Source organism: Drosophila albomicans, chromosome 2R, assembly GCF_009650485.2.
Source record: "Drosophila albomicans strain 15112-1751.03 chromosome 2R, ASM965048v2, whole genome shotgun sequence".
Lineage (NCBI taxonomy): Eukaryota > Metazoa > Arthropoda > Insecta > Diptera > Drosophilidae > Drosophila > Drosophila albomicans.
In genome coordinates this window covers 2272392-2298274 of record NC_047631.2, presented here as the reverse complement: position 1 = coordinate 2298274, position 25883 = coordinate 2272392, and the positions used below count along the sequence as shown (strand labels likewise).

Genomic DNA, 25883 nt, shown 5'->3' with positions numbered 1-25883 from the left:
TCTGCCACTAATCGCGTAAAAAAAATCGCGTAAAAATGGTTAGTTTTCCAATATAAACTAACGAATTGGTTCCGAATAAAAAAAATATCGCGTATAACAAAATATACACGCAAAAAAATCAAAAACAATACAATAAGTTTCAAATTTCAGACTTATGATTTATTCATTCATAACAAAATAAAAAATACAAAACAGAAACCATATATAAAAGAGAAGAAAACAAAAAAACATAGGTAGATTTATTGAAAAAATCGTTGAATGCTGTTTAATCATTGTCATTATTATTTTGATGGCCGGCGCTGATATCATTAGAATTTGTATCAGAATCAATAGTAAGAACTATGGATTGATGCTCTGATTGATCCGACTTATGACTAGATTTGCAATAATTGATACACATAGAGTAAAATTTTGTTGTGAGGACTTCCCCGTATTATATTCAAAAAATATTACGCGTAAAAATATGTAAACAAGCAAAAAACGCAAAAAAAGCAATCGCGTTAAAGTGAAAAATCCGCGTAAAAAAAGAAATTTGCGCTGCAAAAATAACCGCGTTAAAGTGAAATCGCGAAAAAAGAGATCGCGTAAAAAAAGGACTGGGTGTACTTTATAGTTTCGAATAGCTAGATTATTTCTTTAATAAACTTCATTAAGCGTTTTGTCGCATTCGAAATCTAATTTTCTCAATTATTTGTCCGAAATTGAGCCATTAGGAGACGGTTCAGCATTTATGTGAAAGTAAACCTGAAGAAATTGATTTTAAGACATTTTTATTTCACATTTATAAATAGATAATTCTGGTTTTAATTAAAATCTTAATTTAGTTGCATGTTGTTCACTTTTTTTAAAAAATGTTTTCAGTTAATTTTTTACAACCAATAAAGCTCAAATTTTCAGATTAATGCAAACGTGTTGAGCAATACATTTTTGTCTTACAGGAGAGCAATGTGTCATTCATGTTGATTATAACAAAATAAACAGTATGACTAATCATGTAAATGTGATGAGATTAGGTTCCCTAGTTCCCTACTTGCAGGTTTATCATGAAAATCAGTACTTAAAGTTAGGTCATACAACAATATAGTGGAACATACAGATGAAGATTTTAATATAAACGGAGTATTAGAAAATTATTAATATACATAATACTTCAATGTACGTTTCTACACCGATAATAAGTATTAACTGTCCATTTCATTAAAAACTTTTCTCCCAAAATCTACTTCTTACAAATGCACCAGGAGCTGAATGTAAAATTTTCCAATATTGTTTTCTATGTGCATGTTATTTGGACTAGATCTCTTTTAATTTTCGTTACAAGTTAACTTATATTTATATTTCCTGACTGACTTACAAAAGGTTTTGTTGCTCGAGTAAATACCTAAAATGGCATAATATTCTTTATTCAGCGCCTCTGTCAAAATCTTCAAGCTAATCATGTATATAAGATATATATGTACATATAAATAGTCGCCACATGAGTATATACTCATTAAAAGCATACTGACGTCATCTATATGAACATAATTGAGCGTATGCAACATATTGTTTAGTTTGTTTTGTTGTTAAGTTGAGAATTAATATTTGCACATTTAAGGCCTGTTTGTTTTACTTAACTTAGTTGATAGATTTTTATTTGAGCAAGCTGATTTGATGAGCTTTTCTCATTCTCTTTCTTTTCCTAACAATTTATACAGATTTCAAATAAGTGCAAGTGCTCGCTCTCTTATGTGCGTACCTACACAGATGTATTTTGATGTGCGTGTAATTATGTATGTAGTATGTACGAGTATGTTTGTATGCATGTATGTATGAGTGTTTGCGCCGCGCGCTATGCTGTACATTATTCATTGAAACCCGGCAAAACTGTTGTGATACATTTGTTTGTCTTAAAAGTAAACACAATTATTATAGTGTAGTTAGACAAGAAGTCCACAAATACAGATACAGATAAAGATAAAGATACAGATACAGATACAGATACAAATACAAATACTGACGCACATGTACTTAAACTAAAGTGTATTCCATGAATACATATGTAATCAGATCAGACAAGGTCAGCGCTGTGTGAGGGGCGTGACTAGCCTGCTGCTTGGACGGTTTTTTACTTTAATGCGGGGGCAATTCTATAAGTAATGCATATGTGTGTCTCTCTGTCTTTTGGTATAGTACGTTAATCCGATAATATGTTTACAGTGACAAGAACCTAAGCTATGAACTAACTGACAAGCAGTACATACAAACATTGTTGACTTTTTAAAGTTTATGGAACTAATGAAAAACCGATAGGGTTAGAGTAGAAATGTGGTGAGTGATGAATAGCGAAATGTGAGCATCTGAATGAGGTAAAGTGAACGTCGTCTGGCAATGACAGAAAGTGTTCAATTTACATAAATTCTACAATGTCCTGTTAATATAGCTTTCCGAACGGCTCATTCTTGTTTCAGGCGCTTAGCATCGTTGCCTTCACCACCAACACTCGAGACACCAGATGCAGATGCACCAACAGAAACAGCTGATACAGTGCTGGCCGTTGCTTGTTGCTGTTGATCCCCATCACTAGTTATGTAGGCGAACTGGCACTCGAACTCAAAGTCCATCTCCTTCTTCTGAGCAAAGGTTGATATTTAGCAGAGGCTTTCGAGTTTCGTTAGTAGATGCTTAGGTGCTTACCATGCGCTCACAAATGACCGCAATCGCCGTTTTCTGCTGTGCTTCGGCAATCTTGTGCTCCACCAAATAGAACATGTACTCATCGAACAGCAGCCGTATTAAATGAAAACTGCCAAAGCTGGATGCCGACCGCAGTGTCAAGTCTCGTATAATCATCGAGCTGTAGAAGCTCCATTTTAGTAAGAACTGACGTGCGGCTCGGGCATAACTTGGCTTTCCCGTGTACTCTTCCATTGCGGACTCCACAACAAGTTGCAGCCAGCTGGCCCATTGCTCCAAGGAGCTTTGTTGCTGCAGGGCCGCCTTGAAGTCATTCTCCAGACGCTGAACTACAGCTGGGGCACATTGACTTACCCACGCGGCTTGCTCCTTTAAAAGAAAGAGAATTAAATAACGATACTAATTTAATTCCCCGATTAGGACATAGTCGCAACAACGCACCTGGACATTGTGAAAGTCCACTCGATTGAGATCATTCAGCATTTGGGATATTTGTGCACCATTCTGCAGCACAGCCCGAGCTGCCTGGGCCAGATGATTGAGTGACGTATAACGACGCAGCGTCTGGCAAAATGCTGATACGGCACTAGTCTTGATTTGTGCCAGCTGCTCCGGCACGCCCAGCATGCTCTCACAGAGCCATAACTCCAGGTTCTTTGCAAAGTTTCGAATAGCTTGTGTTAATGCGTTGGGTATCGACCGAAGAACATCTGGTATTATGACGTCGACAGTGTTTTGATAGAACTGATAGTCCACCTAAAGCGAGAAAATGCATTGTTATAGATGACACCCATGGGTAATTTCATTGAAAACTATAATCTAAAATTAGTTGATGCCAAACATTTCTTAACAGAGGGTCGGACTTCAACCATTTTTTTAATAAGTGATTGTGTATCTTATATTCTAATGTATTTTGCATGTAATGCTATGTTTATTTCAGCACCATTAACATTTTTTTATTATTTTTATTTGTATTATTTCTGCACATGTCTCTTACTCAAACCGCGTTAAGGCTGTTGATTTGATTAATTTTGTGTAATTTGCAGTAAGCAGTAGCTTTTTTATTTTCTTATCTTATTTAACTTAATTGCAATTAAAATGCAATTAAAAAAAATGTTTAGTGTATACATATGTATGTATAGCTACAATAGCGAATAGCAGAGCAGCATGTTTGACTCTATGGGCTTTGTACGTCTCTAAAATCTCTAAATATATCAACAAATTTAGTTTATTTAAGGGAAACCCTCGTTACTGAACATGTGGATAGACAAACACGTTAATTCGTGTATTGAGTCAGAGTAACATTTTGGTTGAACAACAAGCTATTTTCAATTAAAAATGATTGGGTTAAAACTTTAGACGATTGATGATTAAGTAAAAACGAATTTTGACTTCATTTGTGCACTCACCTCTCGCACAAAATTTTGGACTTCTGCGCAATGGCACAACAGATACAACTTTGTTTTACTCAAGTATTTCTCTTCCTCACACTCGTCCAGATTGTTGTTGTCTGTGGTGCGCCAAAAGTCGCGCAGTAGAAATTCAACAGTACCAAACTCAAGATTAAGCACAGCGTCCAAAAATGATTCACAATGCTCCCGATAGAGTGCACGAAAGGTATCCACATCGTCCAGGGTGAGCTCACTGTGAAAACTGTGGCTCAATTCAATCGCTGGAAAGACGGGCATCGCACCAGCTCCATCACCAATATACTGGATAAGAGAATTATATAGAGGTTAGTGAGGAGATAGGATAGGCTTAGGGATTGCTCACCTGTATACAAGCTTCGTACGTTTCCGGCTTGAAGTTGTGCTTCTTTGTGCCAACTGTTCGCTGGGCGTTGGAGGCTGTTGGAATGCCATTTGAGCTTCCATTTGAGCTTGTCAGCTGGTTGCCATTGTTGCTGTTGTTGCTACTTGTGACATTGACTAGGGCGCTATTTGCTGGCGGTGTGCCATAGCCCTGAATTGATTTTTCTTCCATGGATTGATGAATTAGTAGAGATCCGGGCTTTATCCGAATGCCATAATAGTGGTACTTCGAGTTGCCGCGCGTGCCCAAGCGACGTGTGCGCAAGCCGGAGAACACAGAGCGTATTAGCTTGCCGAAGCTGGCTGCATTCACGGGCTCCAGCTTCTGTTCGTTGCAGTGCTGCATGTAGTGGTTGTAAAGTGTGGAGCGCGGCAAACTGACTCCATCAGCCGTCTCGTAGTTGCGCGACAACCATTTAATCTGCAAATGTGCGAGTGAGATGTTAGCAACGCTGCTGCTGTTCGCTTTCGTTGTCAGGCATGTCATCATGAACAACCCCCATAACGTGACTCTATCTCTCATCTGAGGTACTCACCGTGGCCGAAGCAATTTTGTTGCTGTTTCCCATGACACTCTGGTCACTGTCGGGTGACGCCCCATCGGCACCATTGCCGATGCTGCCGCCGCTGGCCGAATTAGTTGTTGTAGTCGAGGTGGGCGTCTGTGGAGTGCTCTGCGCCTCCTGTATGTAGGCAACCTCGTGCTGCCGTTCACAAAGAGAATGATTTCCAATAATGGTTAGTCAATGTCATCGGCTCACTGACCTCTCATCAATTCCTCCTACTACTCACCGTCAAGCTGTGCGGAGAATCTCGGCTGTGCGACTGCGAGGACCCATTCAACAGCAGGCTTTCATCCACGGGTACAAGATACGGCAATGCTGTGGAGTGAGCATTCCCCGTATTACCCGTCGTAGTAGTATAGTTGCCCGTTGCCCCCGTTGAGGAGTAGTAAGTCTGTCCATTGCTCTGATAATCGCCCACCGGGCAGAATGGATACGTCCTGCGCATAGACGAGATATGTTCAATTGTTCGTTAACTTATCTACCCTCGGACCAATTGCTCAATGGTGATGTACTTACATTTGCGTCTGACTGGAATTACTGTGGTAAAGTTCCGAGTCCACATATTGCACTTGGTAGTTTTGCTCCTGACCTGAAACTGAACGCCAACCGAAAAATAGTCATTTATAATTGTAAATTGTGAATTACTCTAAGTTAACAAAGCTACATATATTATTAAATGGGTCTTAGATATATACATATAGACGTAGTGATTGCACTGTAGGCACTTATTCTAAAACATTTATTTAATTTTTATAAATGTGTATGTACATATACTCAACAACCATCTCCCGCTATTGAAAAGCATCGAGTGTTGAATTTTGCAATTCCAATAATAATAACAGTACGGATAATAAGTTTGAAAATCATCGAAGATTTAAATTCATCTATACATGAGATCTTAACTTTTGAACGTTATGAATACATTTACATTTCAAGTAATGATAAAAATTGCATGAGTTATGGGATTTTTTTAAGGTTAATTTCAATAAGTAAACAAAATTGTTATCCCATAATAATGTGGCATTAAAATAGCCATTTTTATACCCGCTACCCACAGGGTAGAAGGGTATTATAACTTTGTGCCGACAGGAAATGTATGTAACAGGTAGAAGAAGGCATCTCCGACCCTATAAAGTATATATATTCTTGATCAGCGTCAACAGCCGAGACGATCGACCCATGTCGGTCTGTCCGTATGAACACCTAGATCTCAGAGGCTATAAGAGATAGAGCTATACTTTTTTCGACAGCATTTGTTATGTTTGCACGCAGATCAAGTTTGTTTCAAATTTTTGCCACGCTCCCTTCCGCCCCTGCAAATCAAAACAAATCGAAAAACAAGCGTAATTTTGAAGCTAGAGTTACGAATTTTGGTATATACAGTAGTAACTATAGTAGTTATGATTCCTGAGAATTTGGTTGCGATCAGATCAAAAAGTTATTAAAGAAATACTTTTGTATGGGCAAAGACGCCTACTTACTGGGGGTCTTAGTTGCTTTGGCTGACAATCTGGTATATTGTGCCGTCTATGGTATATTTCGAATGTGGCACTATATCGATATACCACATATACCATTTGGTATATTTTCAGTATTTTTGCAGTATATTCGGTATATTTTGAGAATAATACCGCAAAATATATTGCTTTTATTCAAAATGGGTAGCGGGTATCTCACAGTCGAGTACACTCGACTGTAGCTTTCTTACTTGTTAATTTTTAAAGTGTAAATGCTAGAAAGCCTTTACATAAAAATATAGCTAAACATTGGGCTGGTATGTAATAAAATGGTATTGTGGTTCTTTTTAATCTCACATCAAAAAGTCTTTTAGATAATACATATGTACTGCATGTTTGTAACTGTTTGCGTATTATTATTAATATCAGCAGTCGCAAACGATTGGTTTATTTAAAATGTAAAGCTCAGGTGTTCAAAAGATTGCGTATGCGCTACTACCGATTTTCAACTTGTTGAATTACATTTCGAAATTAGCGTTGAAGATTTTCGAATTTAAATTAAACCGTTCTTTGCTTTATATTATTTGGCATCAATAAAATATTTAAGTGCAATGCTATCCATTTATTTGAAAGTAAATTTATATCAACTATTTTCTAAAATATGATATGTTCATTTGCTTCCTTTAATGTGCATAGCAGAAATGCAGCAGTCGCAAACGATTGGTTTATTTAAAATGTAAAGCTCAGGTGTTCAAAAGATTGCGTATGCGCTACTACCGATTTTCAACTTGTTGAATTACATTTCGAAATTAGCGTTGAAGATTTTCGAATTTAAATTAAACCGTTCTTTGCTTTATATTATTTGGCATCAATAAAATATTTAAGTGCAATGCTATCCATTTATTTGAAAGTAAATTTATATCAACTATTTTCTAAAATATGATATGTTCATTTGCTTCCTTTAATGTGCATAGCAGAAATGCAATCGAAACAATTATAAAATATTTAGGTTCCTTAAAAGACATGAAGTTTAGTTAGTTATTAACGTGATATTATTAGTGTTTTGATCAATCCGTAAGAATTCGAATATTCACCATCTTGATTATAAAGTCGTGGATATCATTCAGATTCCAGCAATCGTTTGTTAAATTTCGTTCACTTCAAAGTTTACAACTTTCACAATGACGCATTAGAAAGACACTTGACACTTTTGTTGGCTGGACTTAGTTCATCACACACATGCTAACACACATACTCACATGTGTGTACACTGTACAGCCACACGATACAAATACAATGACACTCTGAAGGAAGTGTGTAAACAGAGCATCAATTAAAAAGCATTGATGCGATTCGAAGTGAAATTGTTGGTAATATAAAATATTTACCACCGCAATAGGATAGATTGTTGTGACGTCGGTGATGATGATGATGATACATTGCTGTGCTTGCAGCTGCCGCTGCTGCTGCTGAGCTCGAAGGTATTGCGGAGGAGGCAGCAGAGCCAATGGCTGTACAACTGCTATAGTTAACGGCGCTGGCGCTCGCCACAAACGTCTGGTGGTGATGATGATGATGATGATGGTGCAGTTGCAATTGCAGTTGACCGGCTGGCAGCGGTGCTAGTGTTGTTGCTGTTGCCGCCACTGGCAACTGTTGCTGGTGTTGCGACAGCAATTGATGAGGGTGCTGCGCCAGTGGCTGCTGCTGAGGATGCTGTATTTGCGTCTGTTGTTGATGGTGATGGTGATGATGATGTTGATGTTGTTGTTGATGCAAAGATGAAGGTGAAGGTGACTGCGCCTGCACTTTACACCGACACTTTTCTAAGAGGTTTGTATAGGCGGTGATTGCAGTGCTCGGTGGTAACAGAGGCGGAGGTGGCGGTGTGATATCCACCTCAGGTTGCTGATGGAGTTGTTGATGCTGTTGTTGTTGTTGGGGTTGTTGTTGATGCTGGTGCTGATGTTGCTGTTGTTGTTGCTGCTGCGGATGGTGTTGCTGTTGGTGACGGGTCTGACAGTTGAAGCCAAATCGCGAATGCATTCGTTTGGTTTTATGTCAAGTGGGCAGCTCGTAAATAAGTTAACTGGGCACCACAGTGCCAAGAATGCTCTTCACTCGCCAATCAGCTGATATAGGAGTCACATGTCCGCAAGCTTAAGCATGCCCTGTGTCGAAGGCTTGATGCCCAGAATTGCTGCTAAATGAACTGCTGTCCTCAGCTTGTAAGCCGAGATGTTGTTTGCCGCCCGGTTGCTTTGGGCAACTGCTACACAGTGACAGGCGAAAAGTAAAAGTGAATATCGGCAAGAGCCCGCTAAATTGTGTGGCTAGTGCTGTTGCTGCTGCTGCTGTCGTTGCGGTGGTGGGGCGCGCAAGGTGATCTGATGACGGAAGTAGGACGTAAAGCGCTGTGACTTAGCAACGGAGCAAGAGCAACCAGAACGTATGCACGGTAGAATTACAACTGAACTCAAAATCAAATGTTATCCTAGCAATATGCCTCCAAAAAATAATGATGGCGATGATGGCGGCGGCGGCGGCGGCGCAGCAACGAATTAAATTACAGCGGCGGTGGTGTCGTTGGTGGAATCGTGGGTGGATGGGTAGTTGGTAGGTTGCTTGCTGGCTGGATGGATGGGTGCCTTGACACTGCGTTGTTATGATTTGTGCCTGCCCACCCAATCAACGCAGCAACCATCCCTGCTAGCAGCCAAGCTTCACACAGCATCGCGCCGTAGCAAATAATCCAGCTCACACCAAGGATTCAAGCAAAAGCAAAAGCCATAACAGCAGGGGTAGCTGGGGAAGTAGATGCGTTTTTATTTTTCAAGCGTCGTCAGCTAATTCCGGTCTCAAAGTCGCATTTTCTGGGATCTGAACAAGTGTCGAACGAGGCCTGAAGATACTCCTGGTGTAAGAGAGATAGCAACTGCGGCATGTGGCATGTGGCAACCTCGGCACCAAGGCAACGCAGCCAATCATCCTGGCGCAGCGCTGCCACCCTGTCACAGCCGCACTGCTTGGTGGTTGCTAGGACACTCTCTCGCGCGTTTTCTCTCTCTCTCTCTTTCTCTCACATGCGCTGTCCTCTCTATCTCCCTGTGCCTCTCTACCAATCTCTCTCTCTCTCACACACACACAACGCGCTCACTCGTACACTAGTGCATTCATTCGCTTCCTTCCAACCCCCAGCGGATGCTGCGTAGCCTGGCGCTGGCCAACCAAAACGTTTGCTGCCGGCACGCGTTTTCCTCGGGCGGTGGGCGGTGTATAGAGCTAGAGGCATACAGGTGGATATGGTGTGAGGACGATGCCGATGCCGATGACGATGCCAATGCGGATGACAATGCCCACATGTGCCTGCAAATTATCACTCCACTCTCACGCGTGATATTTTTCTGTTTTCTCTCTGTTGAAGTCATGCAAATATTTCGCATATTAATTTAACCCCCAAACTCAAAATGTTCGAGCGTCCAGTTGTCTACAAGAAATATTTCTTTGCCTGTGCTCCCTCGTTCACACAACATATTACAATGGCAGTACGTGGTCAAGGGAACTACAATTAGCCCCTCAAACGGAATGCACAACCAAGAACTGTAAATATGGCGTCACCCCTCAGCTTATTAGAAATTCTTTGATAATTAACAAACACAAAAGTCCTGCTGCGAATAAATTTGAGATTTTTAAGTAAATCGCTTTGACATTCATTTTGTGGTTTATTAAAGTGTTGTACAAGTACAGCAGTATTTATCGATTTCAACTTGGAAAAACATACAATCTATACATACATACACAACTACAACTCGGTATAACTCTTTTTTGGTAGATTATTGTTAGGTTTTGACGGTTAAGAATACTTCGCAAGTACTTCTTCATATAACAAATTGTATAGGATAGTTTTTTATACCCGCTATTCATAGGGTAGAAGGGTACTATAACTTTGTGCCGGCAGGAAATGTACGAAACAGGTAGAAGGAGGCATCTCCGACCTTATAAAGTATATACATATATATATATGTATATATATATAGCCATGTCCGACTGTCTGTCTGTCCGTATGAAACACTGGATCTCAGAGACTATAAGAGATAGAGCTGTAATTTTTTTCGACAGCATTTGTTATGTTTGCACGCAAATCAAGTTTGTTTCAAATTTTTGCCACGCCCACTTCTACCTCCGAAAATCATCAAAAATCGAATTACAAGCGTAACTTTAATTTTGGTATATACAATAATAACTATAGTAATTGTGATTCCTGAAAATTTGATTGCTATCAGATAAAAATTGTGGAAGTTATTAAAGAAATACTTTTGTATGGGCAAAAACGCCTACTTACTAGGGGTCTTAGTTGCTTTGGCTGACAATCTGGTATATTGTGCCGTCTATATTTTGAATGTTGTACTATATCGATATGCCAAATATACTGTTCGGTATAATTTTTTAGTAATTTTGAAGTATTTTGGTATATTTTGAGAATAATACCGTAATATTTTGCTTTTATTCTAAATGAGTAGCGGGTATCTCACAGCGAGCACACTCTGTAACTGTAACTTTCTTACTTGTTTTTTACTCGAGCATTGCTTGTTAATTGTCGTTTACTCTAGATTTAAAAGGCATATTGCTGCCTCTTGACTCTTACTGTTGCCCATACTAAACATTAGCTACCTCACTTGATAAGGATTGAAGAAAACCCGAAAATTTATTGTTGGTTTTTATTATTGGTTTTCGCGAGCAAAGTATCACATTTTGGTCAACTAAGTTAGTTTCTTGTATAACTTTCAAGTCAATAAACAAGATCTTTATGAATTTGTAGGAAAAATCAATTGTTGTGTCGTTTGACGAAAATTGTTATATTAAATCTGATTCATACTTTATATGATCGAGAATATTCTAACAACTATAGACATAATAAATATTCCCATATTCCCATATTTCCCATATTTTTGAGTTTTCAATATTTTGAATAAACAAATCAGTCTGGGGGAAAAGAATTGCCATATAATTAAAAACTTTTGGTATATTTGCTTTTAATGACAAAAATTATTAAAATTTTTGCTTTTAATAATTTAGATATACCACTACAAAAACCAATTGTGCATATTTTCTTATAATCAATTTCAAATATAGTTATATTTACAAAAACCATTTCTTATTGAAGTCTTCATGAAATTTTGAAAATTTTCTATGCCCAAGGCTACCAAATAAAAGTAAATTGCTAGGATACCCGACAAGTGCATTGTAATCTCCATCCGTGAATTCTGGCTAAGGAAGGTTATCCGTCCATCTGAAGTATTCAAATCAACAGCAGAAGCAGAAGCGACAACAAAAATAATAACAATGATAACATCAAACAATTAACCTTTCGTAAACAGAATGGACCTCGCTTGAAGCAGGGGTTGTGGTCCATTCATTTTAGAGTTATATATAGGGTTTCCAATGTAGCTTCTGATTTGCTGTTGAGATTGTAGACTCAGCAAAATATGAAACCTGACTTCGACCTCGAGTGATTGCAATCTCAAATTTTTTTTTGGATATTTGCCCAATTAAAAGAAGCTCAACATATGCTCATTTTCCCTGACCAAGTTGGTCCGTGTTCAATCAACAAGCACGTGGACGTCTTTGCTAAACTCCTTCGTAGTCAGCTGGTGAATTACATGCTTCTTATGGATGGATTTAAAATTGTATTAGTTGTTACTTTTATTAAATTTGAAGTCTTTCTGCATGTTTGATTCACTGAGCACCCTACTAAAGCATATCAATTGATACACCTTTCATTATTCATAGTTGGCTGGGGTGGCAACTAGTGCTCAGGCTAACTTGCTATGTGAAAAGGATTTGAGTATTCTAGAAGCTTATGGAGAGTATATTATTACCTTTCGCCGAATTCAGTATACTCTTGCTACCTATTTTTGAAATTTTATTTGCTAATGGGAATTATCGTGAGCAATCTGAGCAAGAATTATTGAGTAAGTACCTCAGAAAATATGCGCGAATCAAATTAATTTATATCGTTGTCGAAATACCCCATTTATGTATAAGGTATTCAGTAATACACGACACAGCGGGCGGTTATTAATGAGTCGCAGTGCTCAACCGTGATTCCCAATCTCACTACAATTTGTTGTGATTACTTGCCGTGTTTGTAGTCGTTGTTATTGGAATTGACTGGTGGTGGTAATTTGCGCTAATAAAATCAAGTATCATGGCTAAACATTTCATGATTCGACCCTCCGTTCCCCGTTGCCCTTTCCATTTTTCGCATCTCACAGTTGGCGGCGGCAGCGTGTGATCCTGTCCTATAGATAGTGCTCACCAAATGTAATCTCGATTTATCCATTGTACAGCGCTGAAGTGGAATATAATAATTATGTGGACGTCGTAAACGTGTGCTGTACGTCCATGTGTAGGCTATAGTTTTCATTCATATCTGTCGAATCATCCCTTTAGTAATACTGTGATACACAGCTGCACTTTGCTACACTTTCAGTCGTGCACGTGTCGTAACTGGGCACCGCGTCCTGACGATGCTGACACGAATGTGGTTGTGGATGTGGACAATGATACTGTTCTGCCTCTCGGTACAGGTAGAGCTGTCATCAGCTATGGGGTGACTGACTGTCAGTTTGTTGTCTATCAGTGTGTTTGGGTTTTGTTACCAGCTCAGCACTCAGCTCGTTTCAGTTTTCAAATTAAGTCGCTTTAATTGTGATATCAGGCAAACGTTTAAAATGTATCTGGATTAAGTCGGTTCATCTCCTTGTTGCTGTCCTTGCTCTTGTTTGTGCGCCGGTCTCTGCCTCACCCTTTTCCCATTAGCACTCAGAGACGACATGTTGATCCTGTGATTATGTTTGTTTACAAAGGCGCGACTTTTGGCGTTTGCGTCTGTTATTTGTTTGCTGGTATTCTCTTTTATTCCGTTGCAAGTGCAGGTGATAAATGATTACTCTTGTCATATATTTGCACTACTACATATGTAACTGGAAAAATCTCTTTAGATTTACAGATATACTCTATTTGGTGATAATACCTTTCTATGTCTCTGCACTATATCTAACAAAATTATAGAAAAAAGTAAAAAAGCTGCATTCGTGTGTGTTCGACTAAGAGATACCCGATACAATTTTTTAATAAAAGCAAAGCAGGGTGGTACTATTCTTAAAATATACCAAATTTGTATTCAACAAATATTAAAGTATATTGAAAGTGTTTTTTCTGGTATATTAATGTACTATTACATTTGATATTTATCTTAAGAGTACAAAATATACCAGATTACCAACCAAAACATTTGAAACTTGATCTATGTGCAAAACATAAAAGTTGCAAGAATTATATGTGGCTGTTTAAGGAGTTGCTTTTATATTATAAACGGTATACTGTTTTCCTTTTATAGCTTTTTTACTTGCTTCTTATTAACATTATGCAATGTTAAGTATTAGTAAAATATGTTTGAAAATTACAATAACGAAGAATAAAAAAAAAAAAATGCCTGCATGAAATGTATGTAACAGGCAGAAGGAAGAATCTCCGACCCTATAAGGTACATACATTCTTGATCAGTGTCAACAGCCGAGACGATATAGCCATGTCGATCTGTCTGCTCGTCCGTCAGTCTGAACACCAAAATCTCAGAGACTATAAAAGAGATACATATAATATGTTTTCGACAGAACTTATGTTTGCACGCAGATCAATATAGTTTCAAATTTTTGTTACCGGGATGAACCCGCAAATCGACAAATATCTAATAGCTAAACTACGCTAGCTAATTAGAATTTCGGTAAATATAATAATAACTGTTGGGTTTATGATTCCTAAAAAATTGATTGCGATCAGATAGAAAATGTAATGTAAATAACTTTATTTAAGAAATTATTTTGTAAAGGGGAAAAACGCCTACTTTTTACGGGTCATAGTGTAGCTTTGGTTGACAATCTGATATATTTTGTACTCTTTGGCATATTTCAGTATTTTATGGTATATTAATTTGGTATATTTTAAGAATAATTCAGCACTGATTTGCTTTTATTCGAAATGGGTAGCGGGTATCTCTCGAATGTTGCTTTCTTACTTGTCTTAAATAATTTGAGTCTTAAGAAATCAAAAATTCGTTACGTGTCAGAAGTTTTGGAATACACAAATTTTAGTCCCAGTGCTACTAATAAGAAAGTCAGGAAAAACCACAACAACAGCCAATAATTTTGTAATATTAGTTACGCATTTCTCGAGTGAAGATTCTAGTAGTTAATTATTTCATCACTTTGGATTGAGAACGAGAAGTTTATTATCAATAAGATTAAGTATCATCAAACGCAGATGAGTGAAATATACATTTAAAAACTGCAAGAATTTATATTTAGAAAGTAAGACTAAACTGAATAAATCAAAAAAAGACTCAAAAACGTAATTCAGCTTCGGCTTAGAAGAGAAGTGCTTTGTCCAAACTTACCCGTTACGGTGATGAATGGAGTGCCGTCGTCATCTTCACTAGTTTGCACCACAGTTAATTGGCCATTTGCCACTTGTTGCGCTATATTGATGTCTCCTTTGATTGCACTTAGGCCCGGCAAGGTATGTATGGTTGCAACACTGTCTGCAGCGATAGTGGCAGCAGCCTCACTGTTGCTTACAGAGCTGACATCATGAACATGTGCTTGCAGATGTGTCTCCTGACTAGAATCGCTCGTTTCCATGGGGAGGACGACACGAATCACCTCTAGGTGGTCGGTGGTCGTTGTAGTGTCATCGTCTATGCCTTCGCTTAATTTCTTCTGTAATAGCTGACAGTTCTGCAATGATAACAGCAACACTTCCATAAGTATCTCTATATCAATATCCTAGTATTGAAAATAGAAACCTGCGTCATGACATCCTCCAGAGTGGCTGCCACAACGACGCCATCTTCGGTGCAGAACTCGAACTCTTCGGCATGGCCATGAACCGATGGCGGCGAGGGGGTTCTTTGTTCCACCACCGTCAGCAAATCTTCTGTGGCCTTCGCCAGTTGCTGGTGTTGCTCATCCTTGGATTCGATTTGGCTGGCATCGACTGAACTCGCCTCAACGTTGGCGCTGGTCGAAATAATAAACTGTCGCTGGGTTGCCAGTCGTGTGCTCATTTCATTTGCTTAGCTCTCTTAAAGCTCTCAAATTTAAATTTAAGTATATATAGTGTGTAGATATCTACAATTTGGTTGGTTGCAGTTTGAAGGCGTTTGTTTTATTTGCACTTTGAATGCGAAATTCGTTTACTCTCTCCTGCTCATTCGTTCGCTCTCGTCTCTTATGACTAGCTGGATTTAAGGCAATTGCGGTGCTTCTAGTTTGTTAGTTGCTAGTTAAGTTTCTAGTAGCTGAAACGAAAGAAAAGATTCCCATTTATTCGCAATTTAATATTAATTCAAATTCACGACAAAAAACAAATACAAATACGACGCATATAATGGTGTACTATTAATAGTATGGTAGTATTGTTGTTGTTGCTGCTGCTGCTGATGCTTTTGATATTCCCACTTGATGCCTTTGTTGCCTGCCTACCTTCTTCTTCTTTGGGGGTTGACTGCTTCCACTGGGGCGTTGCCATGAAATTAAACATTTCACAGGTATTTTCTCCATACTTTGATTTATTCCCCGCTTTGTTCTTTGCAGCTTCAGCTTGAACAACAACAATAACAACAACTACGAAGCGAAGGCTTCCAAAAAATGTTCCTTTAGTAAATGCTGGTGTTGTATGCGTCGTATGTATGCGTCGTCCCATTTACAACGGCATCTTTTAGGCTCTAGTTATAGCTTACGAGTCATATGTGTGGAATAAACTAACCAATACGAGTGCTTTCTTTCCTCCTTGGTTTTTGCATTTATCATTGGAAACAAAGTGTCAAAAATGTTCACTTGCGATATTTCTCACTCATATTATTCACACTCTTTGGCAAATCCGTTTTTCGCCTTTGGCCTGTTCCCGCTCACTGTTCACTGGGCAACCGGTTCAATGTAAATAATATTTGTTGTAGCGCCACTGGCTGCGCCAACTTTTCAAACAGGAGACGGCAGCACTGGCAACTGGCAACTTGCAACTGGGAACGGGTCCTCGCATCGGACGGGAATATTGCACGAGGACTAGACGTGGAGTGAGTTAGGAAAATGGATGCCGGCGATAACGACGACCTGGCATACGTCATGCAGTCAAACTTGCAGTACAAGTTGTTGTTTATAAACAATAAACGAAGTCAGTGGCGAGAGCAAGTCGTTGAATATGTGGCTGGGGGGTGTCGTGGGGGAGTGGGAGTTGTTGTTTAGAGGGTAAATGCGTATCCCTTTTCCTACCGGAAGTCTACACTTCTTGGGTATTAGTGCACAAATCAAATATTAAAACGACGCGGACAAGTTCATAAATTTGACGCGTGAAAATGCAACTTGTGCACTAAAGCACAACATACAGAACACTGGCAAGTTCGTAATCACTAGGGACGCGCGACGGCAAATTATTGATCAAATAAGTTTGGCATTTTTTGTTTTCATCTATTGTTTTTGTTGTTTTTAGATGGGTTTTTTTTGTCGTACTTTACCATGCTAGTGCAATTCAATGAATAGCGTTGTGCGGAATCTTTAGTTTTGTTTGATTAAACGCTCTTGCTCAGTCGTTTGCTGCGCTTACCACGAACGTAAGAGTGCAACTACAACATGGAAAATATTAACGCGCTATTATTATTTTCGGTGGCGGTCCATGTGGCGGTGCATGTGCAGGTGGCAGGTGGCGTACCCGAGCTGACACTAGGTAGACTCGACGTAGGGGTAGTTAATTGGTACTAGAGTTGGACAATACTGCCTGTTTGCCTTTATTGCAATGGTGGTGTCTAGTCCATTCAAATGGATACAGTGGCAATGTCAAAAAACGCACTCACATTTGGCCCAAAATACGACCGAGCGCTGCTGCAGTTGTAAGCATTATTTTTGGAAAATGTGTCCCTTTCACCCCTGCAATAGGGATATGCAATTAAGATCTCCAATGCTCTGTAGCAGCTGTGGCTCTATTGGTATATGAAAACCCAGCTTGTGGCTCAGTCAGCGTGACGCTTTTACCAACAAACCAACAAACATTTTTATACCCGCTACCCATACGGTAGAAGGGTATTATACCTTTGTGCCGGTACGAAATGTATGTAACAGGCAGAAGCAGGGATCTCCAACACCAAACAGTTTATTTATTCTTGATCAGCGTCAACAGCCGAGACTACTTGTATATAGCCATGTGCGTCTGTCTGTCCGACCGTCTGTATGAACACCTAGATCTCAGAGACTATAGGACAGCACTTGTAATGTTTGCACAGAGATCCAGTTTATTTTACATTTTTGGGAGGCCCACTTCCGCCTCCGCATATTGCCAAAAATTCAATAACAGGCGTAATTTGAAAGCTAGAATTTGGTTCTGATCTGATAAAAATTGTAGAAGTTATTAAAGAAAACCTTTTTTATTGCAAATTACGCCTACTGCAATGGGGTCTAAGCTGTTTTGGCTGACAATCTGATATATTTTGACCTCTACGATATATTTATAATGTAGAACTTCATAAATATACCAAATACGGCCGATGGCACATTTTAGTATATTTGTGGTATATTCTCTGGTATATTTTAAGAATAAGATAAGAATATTTTATTCAAAATGTGTGGCGGGTATCTCAGAATCGAGCACACTCGACTGTAGCTTTCTTACTTGTTTTGCCTCTGTGTTGAGCAATAAATAATCAATGGGTATTTAGGCTATGAGTTGCGGACTTTTAAGTAAGTTTTACATTTACAACTATTTAAGCATTCAGTATATACGAATCTACTTTAACTTAAAAATATAAATAAATTTTCAAATGTTCTAATAAATGTGCGGTTATGGTAATATCGTCTTTATTGTTGTCACATATCAAAATAGATAAGAAAATTACAGTCGAGTGTGGTCGACTATATTTGGTATATTGATATACCTAGTACTACATTTAAAATATAGAGTGGAAAATATACCAGATCAGACAATTCAACTAAGACCCCGTAGTAAGAAGGCGTTTTTACCCATAGCTTATAAAATTGTTGTTTGATCGCAACCAAATTTTCAGGGATCATAAAACCTATATACATATATGTATCAAAATTCGCGACTAGCTTCAAAAATACGATTTTCGTTTTTTGTTGATTTACGTGGCGGAAGTGTGCGTGGCAAAATTTTGAAACAAACTTAAAATACGTGCAAACATAAAATACTGGTGTCCAAAAATTATATCTCTCGTAGTCTCTGAGATCTAGGGGTTGACGCAGATCAAGAATTTATATAGGGTCGGGGATGCCTTCTTCTGCCTGTTAAATAAAGTATACCATTCTTCCTTATGGGTAGCGCGTATATATATTAAAGTTCTTCTTATAGAGTACAAAATGGCTTCATTGTTGACAATAACATATATCGTATATATACATATATCGCATATGGGTAATTCTCAGAGGGATGTCGCGTCGACCATGTTAATCAGTGAACACATAATGAAACAATTTTAAAAATATGAAAAGTTACGCTTATAATTTTTCTGGAATTCTGTTTTGTTTTCTGTTCTGATAATTGCAAAAATTACCAAATTCGTACGCAAAACCAAAAAATGAACGAATTTATATATTTTATCGTAAAACAGAACAAGTTTCTAAAATCAATCTTAGCTCTAAAAATAGTGCTAATACAAAGCTTTAAGAATAACCTTCACTTATTTTTAAAATTGTTTTAGTTTATGTTTTGTTTTTTAACTGTAAAGATGGTCTCACGCGACATTTACCAGAGAATTACCCATATATAAATTGAGGCTTTTCATTGACAAAACTTCAAATTCATGTAAGGGACCTCTTAGGGAAAATGATTTTTTACAAATTATTAACGATCTAATTTGTACAAATTTATTTCCTTATAATGACCAATTCCTATTTAATTCTATTGATGACTGTGGTGATGAAGAGCATTTTGATGTTGACAGTTATTAAAATGGACCAGTCCTCAAATACCTGTCTTCCTCTTCCCACCCTATTCTCCTGTTTTCCTGAACATTTGGTGTCCTTTGACTGAGTCGGTCAAGCAAATAGGCGCGCGAGGCAGTAAAGCGGAAATGTGCGTCGAGATGGTTGTTTTAAACTTGGCGATGGCTTAGTTTGGGATTACAAACGTTCTAACATACGGAACCACGACGACAGGCTGCACCATATGCTTTCCTTATCTTATTACTCCTGTACTAGGACAGGTTACCTGTCCGAGGTGGTTGATTTGTCGGTTGAAGGTTGAAGGGAAATCTTAATTGCCTTTAAATGGCGAGCCTGCGAAAGTGGAAGTGTGGGGTAAATGTATCTAACAAGGTCGCGACATTTTCTCATTTTCCCGTTCAATGAAAACTCATTTAATATGCTCCACAATCTACACAAATACATATTTCTAGCAAAATGAGAAAAGTTGTTTTCCTTTTGATCTTTGAGTTCAGCACTTGTCGCCTGCCTGAAAGTTTTTTTTTATTTCTTATTTGAATATAATCCTAGCATTGGCTGCAAGAACTTACTTGTACTAAAGTAAATGCGGAGCTTAGGGGGACAGAGTGTCATACAGGACTCTTTAATTGGACCAATAGATTTTTCTAGCACTTACCATATTAAGCGTTTAGTATATCCATATAATCAAGTGCTATTGTTATCCTTGTTCTGGTCAATATATTTTTAATTCTCCAAATTATTTTGAGCAAACGAATTAAGACAATTATAATTGAAATTGTAGACCAAATTTTTTATGCAATTCTGTCTACTTTATACAAAATAGACCGGAAGGAAATGTGAAACACTCCTACACGAAGATCGACCGAACTTCGACGTAACTTGTTGTGTTTGCGTTTTTTCGTTTCCTTGGTAACATACAGGGGACAACAACAAACAAAATGATGGCATTTTATTGGCCGAAAGGTATTTTGACTAATACGGCCGGCACCACTGGTGATGTGGTGTTTCTTGGTACTTGAAAGTGATTATTGCACGTATCTCAGGAACATATTGCACGGATAATTAAAATTTGCAATTATTTATGAATAAAGAGTTGAACCACAAAGCGAGCAGCTGACTCGCCATGCTGCAGTGTTGTAAAGCGATCAATTAACAGCTGCTAGTTTGTAAAACTTTTGCTCTATCTGGCAACGCTTTTCTGTGTCATAAAATACGAATGCCATTCACACAACTCGTTGACATTTATTGGCGGTTGATTTAAATTAAGTAAATTAATTGCTTGCAGAAAGAAAATTTTTGCTGATAACTGTGAATATTGTTAAAAATATAATTACATAAACATTACACATGAAAATAAAGCACTACCTACTAACGTGAGCGATATTTTTTGCACATTACATGTTAACAAAGCTGTCGCAAAAAGTTATTTCAAAACACGACTGGCAGAGAAACAAAACCAATTAACGCTTATATTAAGCAATAATGTCTGCCTTGTATTAAGTGCAAATGTGTGCATGCATTTAAGAGTGTTTGCAATTTTTGTAAATTTGTCTGTATGTAGAAATAGTGTAAGCAAATGTACACAGCAGTAGTTTTCCTTAGTACATAAGTCAGCTGTTGGGACGCGGTCTCTGATTGTTCGCACACGTGCTGAACATTAGCTTATTCACCGATCCACCAGTTGAGCGTAGATCGAGTGTGTAGTTGATATATGCATATTTACGCTGTCCACAATTGTTTTCAACTCGTCTCGTAGAAGGTGAGCTTGTTTTGAAAATACAAGTGCAATTGTAGCTTATGTACATATATACGTAAATGTAATGCATAACGTGCAGTCGCTGCGACACTTTATAAAAATGTTTTCCATTTTCTGTTGCTGTCACATGCAGTCACATATGTATATACCCTTAAAAAAAATCAGCTACCCAGCGCGATTGTTTTATTTTTACTTATTTTTACAGTTTTACTACTCTCTTTTTAAAAACTGCAACCATGGCGTATGCGCAACATTTCTTATTTATTTAAATTCTCGGGAGTCTCGTGATACGAGTTAGGACAACCACCCAAAAAGTCGCTTGCAAATTAAAAAAAATTATATATGCCAAATGTATGCACATATGTCGTCAGGGTCGTAAAGCTAATAGGAAATTTAAAACCCGCTTTGTCTGATTTAAAACAACCACATTTGAATGCCAAACGTGTAACGCAGCTTGTAAATTTTACATAAGTTAAGATTACAGCGAAAATAGAACTCGAGAGACCGTAAACAAATACAAAGAACTTTGCGATCTAATAAAATGCAAATATGTACTAATAGAAACTGTAGTGGACAATGCATTTATATAGTAGATTTTGTAATATCCCCAGTACAGTAGTAATTAATCCACATAACTTTATTTTCTAATTTTTCTGTAATGTGCATTATATTTCAAAGTTAACGGTACTAGTTAGTTAGTACTAGGAAGTTAGACTGCTGTTAAATTATCTGGGTGCTGCACAATAAACCAACATGTGAAGTGGCTCAGATTATCTAATCATAACTCGATTAACATTTTTGTTGAGAGCGAAGCTGCCATAAGATCAATGCGCTCTTATGTGGTCAAATCCAAAGCTTTCCTATGTAGCAGACGAGCAATAGAGTCGAGATCCAACGCCACCAGGGTATCGAAGACAATGATATCGCGGACACCCTTGCCAAAGAGGGGGTTGATAACATATGTACATATTATTCTGATATTCCGTGAGGATGTGTGCTTCAATCCACGTGTTCCGGCCAAAATTCTAAAGAGCAATTATTGTTAAATGGATCAGTAGAAAAACTTATTTTAAAAGAGCACATTTCCCGTTCAAAAGAAAAATTAATTTTGACCACCGTCATAGACGCTTGAGTTTTGGACTCCTTATAAGCCTAAATATAATGAAATATCGTATCAAGCGAAAAACTTGAAACAAAAATTTGGTTAAGCGATGATACAGAAACTAACTTCTTCTGGACAACTAACGTGAAAGACTGATGTTTCCAACAGAGGGTTGTGAAGATCGAATTTCTTCAACCATCGCCAACTGTGTCGACCTTAAAATCGGAGTACAAGGCTGACATGTGATAATTCTTTTTACTATAGCGGACTATAAAAGTGAGCAGATATAAATTAAAGAACTAATAAGTATATAGTACAAGTAATCTAATTTTACCTTTTTTTCATATTATTCTTCCATTCAGCCGCAGTGACAGGTTTATGATTAACGTCCTTTAAAGCATCCTGTTATTTTCAAAATATTTTTTTAAGAAACACCAGAAACGGTTTCTCACTCATTTGTACAAAAACAAGTAAGAAAGCTACAGTCGAGTGTGCTCGACTGTGAGATACCCGCTACCCATTTTGAATGAAAGCAAAATATTGCGGTATTATTTTCAAAATATACCAAAATACTACAAAAATGCAAAAAATACTAAGTGGTATATTTGGTATATCGATATAGTACCGCATTCAAAATATATATTGTAGACGGAACAATATACCAGATTGTCAGCCAAAGCAACTAAGACCCCTTGTAAGTAGGCGATGTAACCCATACAAAAGTATTTCTTTAATAATTTCGACAATTTTTATCTGATCGCAACCAAATCAGGAAATCAGGAATCATAACTACTACAGTTACTATTGTATATACCAAAATTCGCAACTCTAGCTTTAAAATTGCGCTTGTTATTCGATTTTGGTTTGCGGGGGCGGACGTAGTACAAGTAATCTAATTTTACCTTTTTTTCATATTATTCTTCCATTCAGCCGCAGTGACAGGTTTATGATTAACGTCCTTTAAAGCATCCTGTTATTTTCAAAATATTTTTTTAAGAAACACCAGAAACGGTTTCTCACTCATTTGTACAAAAACAAGTAAGAAAGCTACAGTCGAGTGTGCTCGACTGTGAGATACCCGCTACCCATTTTGAATGAAAGCAAAATATTGCGGTATTATTTTCAAAATATACCAAAATACTACAAAAATGCAAAAAATACTAAGTGGTATATTTGGTATATCGATATAGTACCGCATTCAAAATATATATTGTAGACGGAACAATATACCAGATTGTCAGCCAAAGCAACTAAGACCCCTTGTAAGTAGGCGATGTAACCAATACAAAAGTATTTCTTTAATAATTTCGACAATTTTTATCTGATCGCAACCAAATCAGGAAATCAGGAATCATAACTACTACAGTTACTATTGTATATACCAAAATTCGCAACTCTAGCTTTAAAATTGCGCTTGTTATTCGATTTTGGTTTGCGGGGGCGGACGTGGGCGTGGCTAAAATTTAAAACAAACTTGATCTGCGTGCAAACATAACAAATGCTGTCGAAAAAAATTATAGCTCTATCTTTTATAGTCTCTGAGATCCAGTGTTTCATACGGACAGACACACAGACGGACATGGCTAGATCGTCTCGGCTGTTGACGCTGATTAAGAATATATATACTTTATAGGGTCGGAGATGCCTCCTTCTACCTGTTACATACATTTCCTGTCGGCACAAAGTTATAATACCCTTCTACCCTATGGGTAGCGGGTATAAAAACACATTCATCTGAAATTTTTTCTACTCACGCTTTTAACGACTTACGAATTTTACATATTTTTAAATATTAATACAAAAATTCACTTTAAATTATATCAATGCCAACATATGTATATATAAACATAAATTGCACTCATGTAGGTCTACATTTCATGCGTTTATCTCTATTTCAAAAATGAAAATCAGTAGGTTACTTCTATCACGTACGAATATATCGTTTTATAAGACACAAACACACAGTCACTCTCTTTAAAGAATTGAGTGTAAAATTAGTGTGCCGCTAATATAAAGTGCATACATAACGACCACTTACTATATATGTACAGTGGAGACTCTCTTGACTGGACACTCATTGTAGAGCGGAATTTGTTCGTGGAGAAATTGCTGAGGGAGTTTTCACTGCAGAGTTATTTGCATGTGAATAAATTGTGATTTCATAAAGCTAATTGTATTTGTCCTACTATTGGAACTTTTAGCTGGTAGCGTCTTTTTTGGGGTGATGTTGTGTGTTTTAATAAAAAGTGGAAAAGGTGTAAATTATTGGTATATATGTATATTTATAAATATAAATACATAAGAATATTTATGGATAAAGAATGTATTTCTTATGTATATCGCTCATAAAGCTTTATTTGAATATATAGAAAATACATAAGAATATTATGATGAATATATCTTAAAATCTAAAGAATTCCATGGCGAAAACTGTGCACTGCAGTGAAAATAACATAAACTGAAAAAATTCTAAAAATAAGTGAATGTTATTCTTAAAGCTCTAGATAAGATATATTTAGATATATTTAGAGCTAAGATTGATTTTAGGAACTTGATCTGTTTTCCGATCAAATATATAATTTCGTTCATTTTTTGGTTTTGTGTACGAATTGGTTAATTTTTGCAATTATCACAACAGAAAACAAAACAGAAAAATAATTCCAAACCATTCTTAGCACTAATTAAAGTACTTATCTAGAGCTATAAAAATAAACTTTTCTTATTTTCAAAATTGTTTCAGTTTATGTTATTTTCAATATAAAGAGTCTCGCACGGGACAGATTCCGTTTTGGAATTACCCATATACAAAAATGCCTTTAAGGACCAACCATGTTGATTATTATTTAGAGATATAAAAATACAAATACACGCACTGCCCAGAGGTATTAACTCGTAACTTGATGCCTCCAGGAAATGTATGTAACAGGTAGAAGGAGGCATCTCCGACCCTATAAAGTACATATATTCTTGATCTGTTGACGCTGATCAAGAGAGAGACGATATAGCCATGTCCGTCTGTCCGTCCGTCCGTATGAAACACTGGATCTCAGAGATCCACTTCCGCCCCCGCAAATCAAAAAAATCGAATAACAAGCCTAATTTAAAAGCTAGAGTTGCGAATATACAATAATTACTGTATTAGTTATGATTCCTGAAAATTTGGTTGCGATCAGATAAAAATTGTGGAAGTTATATGGGCAAAAACGCATACTTACTAGGGGTCTTAGTTGCTTTGGCCGACAATCTGGCACATTGTGCCGTCTATGGTATATTTTGAATGGTGTACTATATCGATATACCAAATATATATACCATTTGGTATATTTTTAGTATTTTCGGTATATTTTGAAAATTATACCGCAATATTTTGCTTTTATTAAAAATAGGTAGCGGGTATCTCACAGTCGAGCACACTCGACTGTAACTTTCTTACTTGTTTTTACGTTATAGTTGAATGTATTAGCAAATATTATATATATATATATATATATATATATATATACCA

The 25883-nt window shown here is 37.3% G+C and overlaps 1 protein-coding gene across 2 annotated transcripts; it reads right to left on the bottom strand.

Annotated features, from left to right (window-relative positions):
* Window positions 1–280: 280 nt before the first annotated feature.
* On the bottom strand, window positions 281–20658 carry LOC117574697 (DNA-binding protein RFX2). Of its 2 annotated transcripts, XM_034258609.2 has the most exons (11): window positions 20176–20658; window positions 15377–15871; window positions 14969–15308; window positions 5570–5648; window positions 5280–5490; window positions 5024–5191; window positions 4450–4908; window positions 4086–4388; window positions 3118–3432; window positions 2677–3045; window positions 287–2612 (listed from the first exon to the last, which is right to left on the bottom strand). In XM_034258609.2, exons 2-11 carry the CDS (start codon window positions 15635–15637, stop codon window positions 2436–2438), a joined length of 2682 nt encoding a protein of 893 aa, XP_034114500.1. In that variant the 5' UTR covers window positions 15638–15871; window positions 20176–20658; the 3' UTR covers window positions 287–2435. The 2 variants fall into 2 exon arrangements, with proteins under 2 accessions (XP_034114501.1, XP_034114500.1); XM_034258610.2 differs by lacking the exons at window positions 14969–15308; window positions 15377–15871; window positions 20176–20658 and adding an exon at window positions 7899–8571 and having other exon boundaries at window positions 281–2612.
* Window positions 20659–25883: the final 5225 nt, after the last annotated feature.